Here is a 14,026-nt window from a genome sequence, read left to right as displayed (position 1 = left end):
ATAGAGAAGGGAAGGTAAGAAATAACCACTATGTGTCTTGGCTACCTTAGCTTGACATCTTAGCTAATTGTGTGCTGGGCTGCTTTTCACGTTCCACAGATACATGTGTGCATAATTTCTATACATCTCCAGAGCAGGGATACTAATTAACATATAGAAAACAGAATATTAAATATATGCTGCAACCAGCTGGTCTATCTTATGTTTATTGGAGGTATTTTCTTTTTGCTTTTATTCTGCCTACAAAGGCTTTTTGAAGAGTTGAGGAATCTTTTTAATAAAGTATAGTATCTGACTTAGCTGTGTTACAGGAAGTTGTGGAAAATGTTACCCTGACTTTAGAATATTTTCCTTAGAAAATAGTAAGTAAAGTCAGGGAAAGGTCAGTCACCTGATGAAGCTCTACAGCTGCCTTATTTTGAGCTTAATAAGGCTTTCTAGATGGGCTGCTGTAGAAGATAATAGATTCAAGAACTGTTTAAGATGTGCTTTGAGCTGTGATTTCTTGATTAACATTGTTCAGTTAGAAATGAGACTAAGCATATATTGTCACCATAAGAAATCAATCTTCTAAAAAATGTAATTGCTGAACATAGTTACAAAAAATAAGGTTAAAGATTTGGCTAAAATTGCACAGCCTGTCAATTTGGAATCTTGAGATGACCTAAAGATAGGTTTGCAATAGTTTCCATGCAGTTACATCCCAAGAATCTCCCTGCCAATTTGGAGAGTTTTATGATCTCACTTTTGTGAATCGTTTTACCTTTTACATATCTATCCTTTGCCTTGAAACAACACTTGAGAACTTCAAATGCAGTAATTGTGTGTGAGGATTAGCTAATGCTTTCAGGAGGTGAAAGAAAGCAAATCAGACTAAATGGAAATCTTGGTGCAACCTGGATCTTGAGAAAGAGGTTTTTTTCTGGATTGTTATTGAGAAGAAAGAAAGAGCAAGTCCTTCTGTTTTTTCCGACACTCAATTTGATCTTTCTTTTTTCTTAAAGCTGGGTGAATCTGATACCAGCATAAACAACCTGTTCAGGATGTGAGAGTTATAAATTGGTTAGAATCATTGATCAACTTGATATCAGTACTCTAGCAGGTTTTCTTTGCATTTGATCTTAATTAACTAATTATCTGTCATAATTTATGCCAGAATGTTGTACTTCATTTGATTATCAAGCCTATCATTATTACACTGTTAAATCCATTTTTAAGCAGTTAGCTCATTTATTGAGTTGAAGAGGTTTTTAGTGGATTTTAGATTAGGTTCATTATTATCACACTCTTATTACAAATGTAGGTTCACAAAATACTAATTAAGCATTAACGCTACCAAACCAATAATATAAACGGAGGTTAACCAAAAATAAATTTAGAGAAATACTAAAGAACAAATCCTACTAGTCATATATAACATAAGTGTAGTTCACAGTCTGTAAATGAGTACTTTTCTTTACAGCTTCCCCCCTTTACTTTCAAGATAAATGCTACAACCCTTGTTAGATCTATAATTAAATTATACATAATCCAACAAAGACTAAAGGAAAAACATTTGAATTGTGACACACTTTAGTATAACTATATTTTTACAAGCCAAAATTTGCATGTTGTCTGTGAATATTATGGGCTAGATTAAGTAAAGAATTTGGTCATATGGTTTCTGTTGGATTTCCCCAACTTTGAGTTTGGCTTCTAGATTTTCAGAGGAGAATTAAATATAGAATTGGATACTAGACAATCAGGTTACACATTTTTTCCCTAAGTTCCAAAGATGTGAGCTGAGATTTTTTTTTTGAGAAGTGGAGTGAGTGTTCACTGGATTAAATAAAAAAAAAAGGGACCAAAATTTAGGACTTACTCCTGGATTGCCCTAGCCTCACAGTTACTGTCTTATTTAGGCTCTCTGGTCCAGGGAATCTTGAAAATCTTGTGCACAGTGGCACTGCTTCATATGAGTGTAGACACCTGTGATTGTGAAATGCTTCACGGAGCCTCTGTGTGTGTCGTTGTTTGTGGAGTATACTTGCTAGACTGTGTTCTTTGCAATGTTTAAGTAAAGGAATGAGAACTCCTGGATCCTGATCAAGCTTAGATTGGAGACAGGCACTGAGAGCTTTCTTGGACTGCAGTAATTCTGGACACACCCAGAAGGAGAACTTTAAAGTTTTCAAAGCATTTATAGTAAAATGGAGAGGCACCTTCAGGGTTAGGTGGAGTAACTTACAATTTTTGATTTAATGAAAATATGTATTCCGTGTAAGCATCAGAACCTTTTAGCAGATCCAAGGCTAGGTTTTTCTGTCACGCAGCTTTCAGAGACAAGTGTGCTTTTTAATATAATTAATGAATATTTGGGGAAATTACAACAGTATGTATCAACAGCTATAGAACAAGTTACTGAGTGTACACACAAGTTACGTAGCTAGTAAATTTGGTGCACTGTGCAGTGCTTTATGGAGGTCTAGTGAATGTAGTGAATTTTGGATGCAATCCGAAGGACCCATCTTGAATCTAGTTTAATAGGTGGGAGCAACTATAATCTAGCATACACTGTTTTTTACCATTGTGCAAGCATCAAATTCAAAAGCAGTCTTAAACAGTATAGTATTTTTTAAGTATTTGTAAATATTATTTACTACTTATGTTTTTTCCCTAAACGATATAAAAGGAGAGCTTCATACTTCAGTGGAAAATGTGACTTTGGAATGATGTTCAAGTTTCATAGCTACTTCAAGTTGCCATTGTCAGTAGCTGGCAAGATACATAATCTAACCAGAAAGATAAGTATTGAAGGAAATTTAACTTGGCTTGGCATATATTTAAGTCAACAAGATAAAATAGGCTATACAGCTCAGAGCAATTCCAAACTTAATTCAGTTTGAATAGGTATTTACATGATGTATCTCACATCATAGCTGTGAGTTAAAATAGAGGTATTTGGGTTGTGTCAGTATGTGTGTGTACATATGGACATGTTAAAAATTTTCTGTTATGGCTAATACACAGGTGCATTTACATATTTGCAAATGACAGGATTTGTAAGAAGTAAAGGTTAATTGTCGTTAAAATTACATTGGGATTTGTGAAAGTGAATTACCATCTGCTCACGATACACGAAGGATATAGGTGCATGAAAAATTGCATGCGAGTGGTTCCATGTTATTTAAGAGGTTAGGATAACTAATTAATTAGCTTTCTTAAATTTTCAGACCACTTCATAGGAAGAAATTTCCTTAAGTTAATTAGCCAAGGAGGGGAGAAATTTCACTGTTGACTTCCCAGTAGGCTTTCCTCTTTCTTCATTGTCCAGTGTCTGTAATGCCTGCACTGATATGTTGGTGAGTTCTTTGAGACATCTAATTTTGTCTGTATCTTACCAAATTTCTGGAATTACCTATGAGTCTACTATATTCATTTTTTGAAGTTAGTGGCATTCTCCACCCCTGCTCCTTTTTGACATCTCCTTTATAGATGAGTATTTTTGTTTTCTAATTTCACTTAAGAGACTTTCATCTGAGCCTTGCTGACAAAGGTGTGCAGTGTCTGACTACTAGTAGGATGCCAGGCAGAGGTGATTAAAGAGACCATGCAGGTGAGGTTGAGAGTCTCAGAGTAAACTTGAGGAAATTTCAAGGGGAAAGCTGGTTCTGATCAGCTCAGACCTTGGTAGTCTAACTGCGAAGATTGGCAGCAGTCTCAAGGTGTTAAGATCGCTCACCTGTAAGAAGTGACTTGAATCAGGCTCTACATAGTCAGTCTCATTTTCTGTGACCTGATTCATATTATATGCAGTGACACACCTCTCAAAAAGATCAATAAAGCTCAGTGAAACTGTTTGGCCATGAGAGTTTCTTACACAGGCAGGATAAGCCTAGGTTTAATTTCTTGTTGTCTCTTGTTAGAAGCTGGACAGAGACCAAGAGCCCTTTGATTATAAAGCAGTGGTTCTTCTGGAGAAGAGGTTTGCATTCTTTTCTATCCTGTGTATGGTGGGTTTTTGTTTTTTCTTTTTCCCTCCCCTCCTCCTCCTTATTCAATTTCCCAGATTTTGGTTTCATCCTAGTTGGGGTGAAATGGGAGAGATTGCTGAAATGTCAGAAGATTTTAATGCAGTGGAGAACTCTGATCGTGTACTGGAGTGTGTGCTGTTCCAGTCAAGATATTAAGATTTACTCTCCTACATATAGGGGTACTAAAAAGTTTTTTTTCTAGATAGATCTGTAGTGCTTTTAAGCCCCTTGCAGGAAGGTAATTTGACTTTTACATTTGCAAGACCTGTTGCAGTGGCAAACCCATTTTACACCTCATCAGGCTTTTGAAAGTTTCTTGCCAAAACTCATTTTATGTAATCCCTGTGTTAACTGTCTAGCCATTTTAAATATTCATTTTGTCCTAGATCTAATGGAGGGAAAATGATTGTCATGTTTGCAAATTTTCATATCAAAAGCACCACTGGCAAAATGACATTGCTTTCAATAGAATATAAGCACCGAAGTACTTAAGCATTTTGAAAACAAGCTCTTAAGTCACACTAGTTACTTGCACAGTTTTTACACTGTGCTACTAATGATATTTCAGAAAAAGTGGATCTATGAGTTTTAGCAAGAAGTATTTTGAAAAGGGTGTTCTGCTGAAAGTTGGGTTTGTAATGCAAACTGCTGTTGACTGTGAAGATACAGGTGAACTAAAAAAATGGAAAAAATATGCATATACTTGAAGTACTCTTTTTAAGAATACTTTCCAGAAACACTGGAATGGGCTTTTTTTCCCTTTTTCTAGTTTCTTAGTGAGACTACTTCAATAGCAACATCTTTTCTACTTTTCAGAATGAAGTGTAATTTGCAAAATGGATTTGGAGGGTACGCATTTCTTTCTATGTGAGTTTGTATCACGTAACAGTAGTCTGTTGGGATCATACAAGGATGTCCCTCCATACAAGGATGTGGGCTAAAAAGATTATTGTAGAGTGAAAAAACAGAACAAGAGTGTACATCTGGAAAAAACAGAATGATGAGAACTTGAAACCATGTTGGTGACAATCCATGTTACATACATATCCTCCATTTTCAATAAGTGCTATAAAAGGCCATTGGCCTCAGAATGTCTGGTAATTAAGAATCAGGTTGCAGGAAATGAAACATTTGTTTCCTTCACAATTCAGAGTGTCTGTTAGTAAATAGTTTCCTAGGGGATCTAACTAAATGCTTTGTGCTAGTAGCATGTATATGGATTTGCCTGACATTTAAAAGAATGTAGCTCTTTCTGAAACTGCAGAGCAAAAGCGCAAATGGTGAAAAGTGTTGCAGGAGATCTGGGCCAAAAAAATATGTTCAGAAATGTTTCCTATCTTTTAAAAACAGCTATATAGTTTTAAGCAATGAAATTGATGAAGAAGTTCGAGAGGGGCTCTTAAATCTTCTGACAACCATGGAACTGCGGGAGGAAAGGATAATGTTTAGCCGAGCTCTAATGCTTTCTTACTCATGACTATCTCAAACCTGTTACGCTCAGAAATTCTGTCATGATACTTTTCCAAGTTCATTTAAAAAAAAAGCAAAACCATAAAATGAATGTTCTTTTTAAGGTGTTAGAAGTATTACGTACTTGCTTAAAATAAATGTAAGTTTGTCATTTGGCATTTTTAATTTTCACTTTTGTGAGATATGCAGCTTGTCTAGTTACCTCTATACAATCCACATTTCTAGCACTGAATTTTTAGTTTACCTGACTTTTCTTAAAGAACTCATGAGCCTTGTCCCTTTCTAGACAGCTTTTAATTATTTGGCTTACTGACAGGAGCTGAGAGCTCTTTATCTATTAACAGCAATGTTCTCATGTTTCTGTTCACTGCACTGCATTTCAACATGTAACCACTTGTAAATGGCAAGATGCAAACAGCGGTTGACCAAGTTCTGAAATGTATGGGTTTAGGTTCAGTCCAATAGTGTTTTATTTCTGCTCATTGCCCCCCAGGTTTATTCTGTATCCTTGCTGCAGGGATTTCTCTCCTGTCTAAGAATCTCATTGCAGCAATTTAGTTGTCCCATATATGATAATAGCTTTACGAAACCAAGACTTCAGTTGTCTAAACAGTTGAGAATATATCTAAACAAATGAGACATCCAGGTAATAACATTTTCAAGGGCTGGTAGGGCTTCTGCATGCATTTGCAGTAGTCATGATGCAATGATAGAATTCAGAAGTAAGGGTTAGTTGAATATGGGTTCAGAATGTTGTTTAACCCCAGATTTCCTGGGGGCAGATTTCCTATGTGCAAGGTATTTAACTTCACTGTGGCTCGGTTTGCCATCTGTAACAGAGAGGGAACAGCACTGGTCTTCCCTAATTTTTCTTCAGGCCGTATCCTTGCAACAGAATCATCCTTGCATTGTTCATGAAATATTCTGAGAGTGTATTAACAATATTATTATACCCTAGAAATTGATAACCCAGTTTAAATTTTGTGAATTCTATTAATACATGTCAATAAAATGAGCTGTTTGCTATGAAAAAAAATAAAAAGAAAATCTCCAGTATGGTGACAGAAGACGCATGAAGTTACTGAAGTGACTTATAAGGAATGTGAGATAAAACGGCAAGTAAGCTTAACACTGGTTTTTCACCCTTGAGGTTCAGGTCAAGATTTTGCATTCCATTCCTGTTCAGCAAAGCACTTTGGCACTTTTGAAGTCTTGTTGACTAAAATGGGATGTGTCCAGTCTATTCATTTACTGTATACTGAAGTTCCAGTTTGAATTGTTGTAGACTCCAGGACTTTGGGTAGACATGGGTAATGTAGGCCTGTCTCCAGTTTCAAAGCCATCCTGGAAAATACTGAATAAAGTATTACATGTTTTTCTCTTTCTTTCTGTAGGATTTGTGTGCAATCTGCATCGTGTTTTAACGCACCAAGGAACACTTTTCACTTCAGAACGCTTCGCATTAAAGGATCATGGTAGACAGTTTAATACTTTCTTTGAGGTAAGTGGTGCAATAAAATAAATGTAAAATCTTATATAATATGCTTATAATAGACTGCAATATTCATTTGGTTGTCTCTTGCTTTTAAAGCTTACAGGCATTTTAACAGTTTAACTGTTTTTTTGGAAACACCAAAATCCCTTTTCCCCCCTTCTTTCTTTCCCCCCTTCTTTCTTTCCCCCCTTCTTTCTTTCCCCCCTTCTTTCTTTCCCCCCTTCTTTCTTTCCCCCCTTCTTTCTTTCCCCCCTTCTTTCTTTCCCCCCTTCTTTCTTTCCCCCCTTCTTTCTTTCCCCCCTTCTTTCTTTCCCCCCTTCTTTCTTTCCCCCCTTCTTTCTTTCCCCCCTTCTTTCTTTCCCCCCTTCTTTCTTTCCCCCTTCAGCTGCATGGCTACTGTCACCGGCCTTAAATAATACAGATTTAAATGCTTTTGTATCTGTGCTGCAATTCATTCAGAGACTTATATTATGCATTCATGAAACATTTTGCCATTGGGCAAACATAGGAAAGACCTTTCAAACAGTTTTTTTGACAAAGCAAACAGCTGTTTTTAAGCTGGTCTGTCCAGTTCTGTAGTTGGACAAGCAGATTCGGAGAAAACAGGCAGCTGTGATACTATAGGGACAAAAGTTCATGTCCTACTAGGAATGACAGCTGCAGTCTGCTGAACCACATACTCTTTAATTTGTGTGGAGATGCTGTCAGTAATAACTCTGATCTAACGTTCCTTCACTGTGTATTCAGACATGAATCTTGGAATTTGAATTCAGGCACCCTCCTAATATTCTAGGGCAGATTCCGCATCAGAATGGATCTGTTGCATATTATTGACAATAGCTATGTTATCCAGTTAAGACTTCTCCCTGCATACCTTTCCCCAAGCTGTCCCAGACTTAGGCTGTCCTACAGACTTTCATTTGGGGAGAAAGTTAGGAATAAGAGACAAGAGCCACTTGTCAGCCACTAGACTGCACTAGTCAACACTAATCACGTGCCTAAATCCTTTCACTCCTATATGGATAATCCACAGTTGGCCATAATAGCTCTCCTTAGAAGTGCAACTACTGAGGGACAGCAAATATGCAAGAAATCTACTTTGGTACCAGCTTATTTCGTGGGAAACTACTACTCACTGCAATGACAGAGAAGAACTTGGAGAGGAGTTTCTCATGAAGAATCCTCCGTCTTCCTGCTTGGTGGGAATGAGTGGTCTGGGCCCTTTTTCCAGAATAGCAAGCCTTTTCTTGCTGCTGCTAAGAGACAGCTACTATTGCTTTTCTTACCAGAAGGCCTTCCCATGTAAACAAAAAGTGGTGTTGCCAGTGAAAGAAAGTAAGCGTGTTTGCCCTTTGGTCTAATGTAGTGCAACTTGGAGAGACACCTGACTTAGCCTAAACTAGCTGCTTGGCTAGAAATAGTTGCGTAACTGACAGCATGGGCTCCAGAAACAAGGTACTTACTCAGAGGCCTGAGTTAAGCAGCCATAGAGCAACTGCAATTGGTACCTGAACTGTCAAACCTGAAGAAAGTTCAGGGTGTATGAACTGTGAAGAAATGGCTGTGTCAGAATAATCCTCCTCTTCGTGTGACAGATAGACATTTTGACTTGAATACTGTGCTATCCATGTACATTTGAAAAGTTTTGCCTTATTTCGAGGAGCACTTTTTCTTCTTGGCTGTTCTGCAGGGTAAGTATACCTGAAGCAAACCCACTGAAGTTGGAGAAACATATTTTTGTATTTCAGGAGGCCTAATGTTAGTCAAGTGCAGAAAAAAAAATCCAAAAAACAACCTAGTCCCGAGGAGTTGGCCAAAGCAAGCTATTGAGAGAAGTAACATTAAAAGAAATGAAATCACCTCACCACGCTAATTTGAAGTTAGAGGCCTTACCTCAGGATGGCTTAAGTATTCCTGCTAGATTTCTAGTGTGCTAGAAACAGTAGGTTGATAACCATTGTTCCTGGGAGATCGAAGTGCAGATACAGAAGCAAACTAAAAACTAGCTTCATTGTCCTTGAGCACACATACAGATGCAGATTACAATGCAGCCGTTCTAAAGAATGGTTGGGAAAAGCTTGGCACAGAGTAATTGTACAAATACTACACTTAGATAATATTCTAATGCACTTCAGAACTGGAATCTTTAATCTTCAAAGCAAATTACTTACCAGATTATAGTTCTCACTTCAGAACTCTCAACCTTTGTGTATGATTTCAATAGAATTTATTCATGGAAATTTGTAGTCCTTCAGACTGATTAGAAAACCCTGTACTTCTGCTGTGCATGAAAGCATTCATTTCCTTATGCAAATTTTGAACTTTCTTTCACACCCTCTGAGGGATTAGAGGGAGAGCAGGGACTGTTGGAAGATTCTGAAAATAAAGTTAAATATATTTTGGAGAGGGTATAGACTAGGTCTGTCAAAATACAGGTTTTGCCTACTGAGACGCTTGTCACGTTTTCTTTGAGAATAGTTAGGATCTCTTGATTGCATGAGTACTTGAAAAAGGGACGTGCAGGTCATCTGAAGACAGACTTAATGCTGTCATGTTGCAGTTTGGAGGTCTAGTTCTTTTTCTAATTCTGCCTTTGATTTGAGGTGTGATTGGCAAATCAATTTCTTCCTTCATGCCTTTGGCTTCCATCCACCACTGTGTTATTGGGCCTTGCTCTGAACTGCACGTTTGGGCTCTTACTGCTGTTTCTTTATAGTGCCTTACACTGGCTCTGATTTCAACTGGCTCCTTTGTGCTTTGCTTTATCACAAATGATAGCTATATAAGATACAATACTTGTATGCAATACTCTAATGGGCTTTTAAAGTGTTTTAATTATTTTTTCTAAATTAATATGGCAATAAGGAAATAACGACTTTTTTGTCTTTGGTTTGTTGCTTCGAGAAATAGAGGAGCATAGACTGGTGATGAGGTGATGATAGGCTATGTACAAATGATATTTATCTAGTAGTTCCTTGTGCAGTATGTTAGCAAGAGCAAACAAATATTTTTCTGCTAGGGAGAATTGTTTTTCTTGAATTTCCTGTATCTGTGGTAATGAAATACTTAGTATAGAAAAGCTGTTTCTGTTTAGTAGGTCTGTCTCTGAAAATATGTGAAATGGTATGAAATATTTAAAATGTTACTGCGTAGGGAGAGAAGAAAGGAGCTGTGAGTAGGAAGCACAGCTGGATTTTGTCTGGTCCATTAGTTTGCAGATGGATTTTGTGTTCAAATCCATCAGTTTTGTTTCTGCTTTGAAATTCAACAAGTTATTAGCAGCTTTCTCCTTCATAAAGAGTCCCAAGGATTCACTTTGTAGACTTGGAGGTCAAACTCCTGGTGGAAATAAGTATATCTTAATCATCCCTTCCTCTTACCTACATGTTTTCTGATGAAGGGGCTTGCTAGGAGGGGACAAACCAGTCCCCGGTACAAACTGTAGCAAATGAAAGACTGAGCTAACTGAGCCTAACTTGTAATGGGCTCCTAGGAGTCATTATGGTGGTGAGGCTTGACAGAGCAAAGTTTGTTTGGGCTTGGTTCCCATTATGGCTCCTTTCAGATTGAAGATGTGGGGACTGGGGTGATGTGTGACTGCTTATCCTGAGTCTCTGGTGAGCTGTGTCCACTACTTTCCATCTCCTGTGCCCATTAGGTTATTCAATTTCCACAAGTGTTAGGCAGCTGGGGAAGGACCTATTTGCTGCAAAATCATGGAGTTTTTTTGCATGTTTCCTGAGTGCAGGAGGTGGAGTGGTCATCCACGAAAACAAGGAGCCAGAGTCAGAAGCAGACTTGGTCAACAGATAGCTGAATTTTTGCTTTATGCTTTTGAAAACTTGCAAAGCATAAGTCAGTTTGACCCCAAATGCTGAGGTGTAAAAGCAGACACTTCTGAAAATATTTTAATGTAGACATAAAGTCATCTGAAATATGCTTAATGGATTCTGCTTGGTGTACTTTTGCTCTATAGATAGACAAATGTATGGGTGTTCCTGTTACTACCTGCTGTGTAGCGAAGGGAATGTCACAAGAGTGTTTCTTACAGTTTAGTGAGTCTGCTTTGGTTAGTAATAGGATGTGCGTAATTTCTTGCGGTATCAAGCCCTGTAATAGGTTGTAGATGTGTGGTTTGGTTTAGTGGTAATTATAATATCTTCTGTTTCACTGTTTGCTTTTTCAGACTTCTCAGTTCCCTAGCAGTGCTGGGATTTCAGCTTGTCATCCCACAGCCTTCAATTGAACACAGAAAGGTAAGCATTAGAAATATTTAGATTTTGTCTACTCAGAGGTAAATGTAGAAAACACTGGGGTAAGAGAAGTAAAGCAGTGCAATCCAAATAAAGTTCTGGTGATAATGTGACTTTTGTGATTTTTTTGTATTAATATATACTCAGTTAAAAGAGACTAATCAGAGTTAATTAGCTGAGTGGTTATAAATAGGAATAAAGAAATTGTAGGGAATGTATTGTTGCAAGTCACAGGGAAATAACTTTGGCCTTGATTTACTATTTTTACCGATTTAAAAAAAATAAATAAAAAACAACTACTTGCTCGAATGGCCATAGGAGCTGGAGCTACCTGGACACCTTACTCAGGCTTTAGAGTATTTTTACCCTGTAAGACAAAGGGGAAGATGAATTCAAGGCAGTTTGTGCACGGAGAGTAGCATTCAAATATGGAGTGATTAACAGAAGCATCTACTTGCTTCTGAAGCAGGTTTTTTTTACAGAGATGGAGATGTCTGAAACAGACAGACACTGGACTTCAACCACACTTGGTTTTGCTAGCTTTAAATTATTGCTAGGTATTAGAGTTGGAAACTGCTGTGTTTTTCTGTTGTGCTGTTGTGAAAAGTTCATGCATCTTAGATGCTGGCATGTCTAAGAAGGCATGCAGCCCGTGGGATGTGTAGAGGACTCTTCCATCCTGCTCAGCATTGGTGAGGCCTCAGCTGGAATTCTTCCTTCAGTTTTTTGCACTACTTTTCAGGAAAGTAGTGGACCATTTGGAGAGAGACAGAGGACAACAGTGATTGTTACCAGAGGTCTTGAAAATCTGACCTCTTGGGGAAGCTTAAATGGATTCTGGTGGTTTAGTCTAGAGAGGAGAAGACTGAGGGAGGGAAAGAGACAATCTCCAAACACTTAAGAGTGCTAAAGAGAGGGCTGTGCTTTCTGTCTGTGGTGAATAGATGAGAGGAAATGGGTTTAAACTGAGGCAAGGGAAACTTGGGTTAACAACAGAAAAAATTTCTTGCAGTAATGATGGTAAAGAAGAATTGATTATATTGCCTGGATAACTTTCAGGGTTTCTGTGATGGAGGTCTCTATGAATGTATTGGACAAAAATTGGTCAGGAACAGTATATGGGCATTGCTGATTCTGCTAAAGACCTGGGGGGAGACCTCCGGAGTGCTCTTCTATCTCTATAAATTTTGTCTGTGCTGTTTTCATCATTCTTCACTGGTAATCAAACCCAGCAACTTAGTCATTAAAGGTGTCAAATAACCTCTTTGTTAAAATTGTTTGCTTTTTTTCTATAGATTTTTAAATAATATGCAAGATGCATGGTTACTTGTAAACTGTACTTATTAAAGGAGAATTTGCCACAAGGCAAGTTTGTTTTCTTTATCTGTGTATTTCACTGTCTTTAGGCAGGAATATTATTTGGACTCATCTCTCATAGTCATAGTTCATGAAGAACGCAGCCATCATGTTCAGCTCCTTGCGCAGCCTACTTGTAAGGCAAGTTAGGTGAGGTCACTGACGATACAGCATGTAGTCTGAAACTAGCATGGCCCAGACGGCAGCATTTCTCAAGCTGCCTGAGCGCTTCATTTAAAACCCTAAATAAAGCATAGTATTTTGCCCTGTTTAAATAACTATTTCAGATCTCTTTTTCCTTGTACAGTTGGGATGGTCATGTTTGCTGCTGCTCTGCTTTCAATACTCAGTCTAATTAGACATTCTTTTGTAATATTGACAGTGGAGAGATGGTGCAATCCAGTTTCCATATGGCCTTAGGGGAAGAAAAGTATCTACTAACTAGAGTAGAGCAAGTCAGAAACAATTGCTTCATTCTGTGAAGTTCTGGAATTAATTTTGATAAAATTAAATTCTTTCTTTTTAGTTGAATGAGAAATGCTATGACTCTGGAGCATCTTCTGTGTTAGTTAAAGGGGCTGAAGGCATATGGCATTAAGGGGCATTTTTTCATTTTCTTGGAAGCTCCACTGGTAACCACCTTGGAGCTGTTCTTTTCACTGAAAACAGGAAAGGCTGAAGTCCCCTAGTGACGATTTTGCACAGGCACCAAGGTTGTCTGTCATTCTCAGCTCTTACACTGTGTGTCAGGAATCTGTTCATGCCATACTGTATTTAGACTGGAAGTGTGCTGTGTTAAATTTTTCAGAAACCTTCCGATGTGCCTAGGGCTCCAGACAGAAAAGACTGCTAGTAGCTCTGAAGGCCAAGTCAGGCATCTTTCTGACAAAGTGCAAGTTCTTGGTTTAGTAGCTCTGGGAGATGCTCCTTCTTTGGTGTGGAAACCCAGACGCTGGCTCCTCAGTCAGCATGTACTATGTATTTCTGCAGAGATATCTGCTGTTTGGCAATTCCGTCTGCCTAAGAGGAGACTAGTCTTCTGGGAAGAAAGGGAGAAGATGAGGAGGGAAGGATTTGAGAAACAGTATGTCATTTTAACAATGTAGTAAACAACAAAGTGTTACTTGGTAACTTCCATATACAAGCTACACTATGTGTATAACGAGTAACTAGAGCTGACATCCAGTAAAACCAGAGCTTATACCCTTATCCTTATTGTGTGTTTATTTTGCAGCTTAAAGTTAAGCATGTGTGCAGGATTGACCCTCGAATGTGTGTTGCTAGAGAGTGTTTGGATTTTGTCTTGTGCACCTTGCGTATAGTTATTCTTGCTCCGAAAGCTATGGACAGGGAAATGCCTAAGTCCAGTTCTCTGATTGTATTTGGCTGAATATTCCATTAAAATATTTCAAAATAATCTAGTCATTACTTTTTTTTCT

The 14,026-nt window shown here is 37.9% G+C and overlaps 1 protein-coding gene across 3 annotated transcripts in view; it reads left to right on the top strand.

Annotated features, from left to right (window-relative positions):
• Positions 1-14,026, top strand: part of THSD4 (thrombospondin type 1 domain containing 4) — a 448,823-nt gene that overhangs the window by 60,709 nt on the left and 374,088 nt on the right. For all 3 annotated transcript variants that reach the window (XM_064517464.1, XM_064517462.1, XM_064517465.1), the window contains 2 exons: positions 6,878-6,984; positions 11,165-11,234. In XM_064517464.1, coding sequence (XP_064373534.1) covers positions 6,956-6,984; positions 11,165-11,234 — 99 coding nt within the window. In that variant the 5' untranslated portion in view covers positions 6,878-6,955. The remainder of the gene's footprint in view (positions 1-6,877; positions 6,985-11,164; positions 11,235-14,026) is intronic.

The sequence above is a fragment of the Dromaius novaehollandiae genome, chromosome 10 (genome assembly GCF_036370855.1).
Source record: "Dromaius novaehollandiae isolate bDroNov1 chromosome 10, bDroNov1.hap1, whole genome shotgun sequence".
NCBI classification, from domain to species: Eukaryota; Metazoa; Chordata; class Aves; order Casuariiformes; family Dromaiidae; genus Dromaius; species Dromaius novaehollandiae.
Note: the sequence above shows the minus strand (reverse complement) of the source record. Positions and strands in the feature narration are given on the sequence as shown.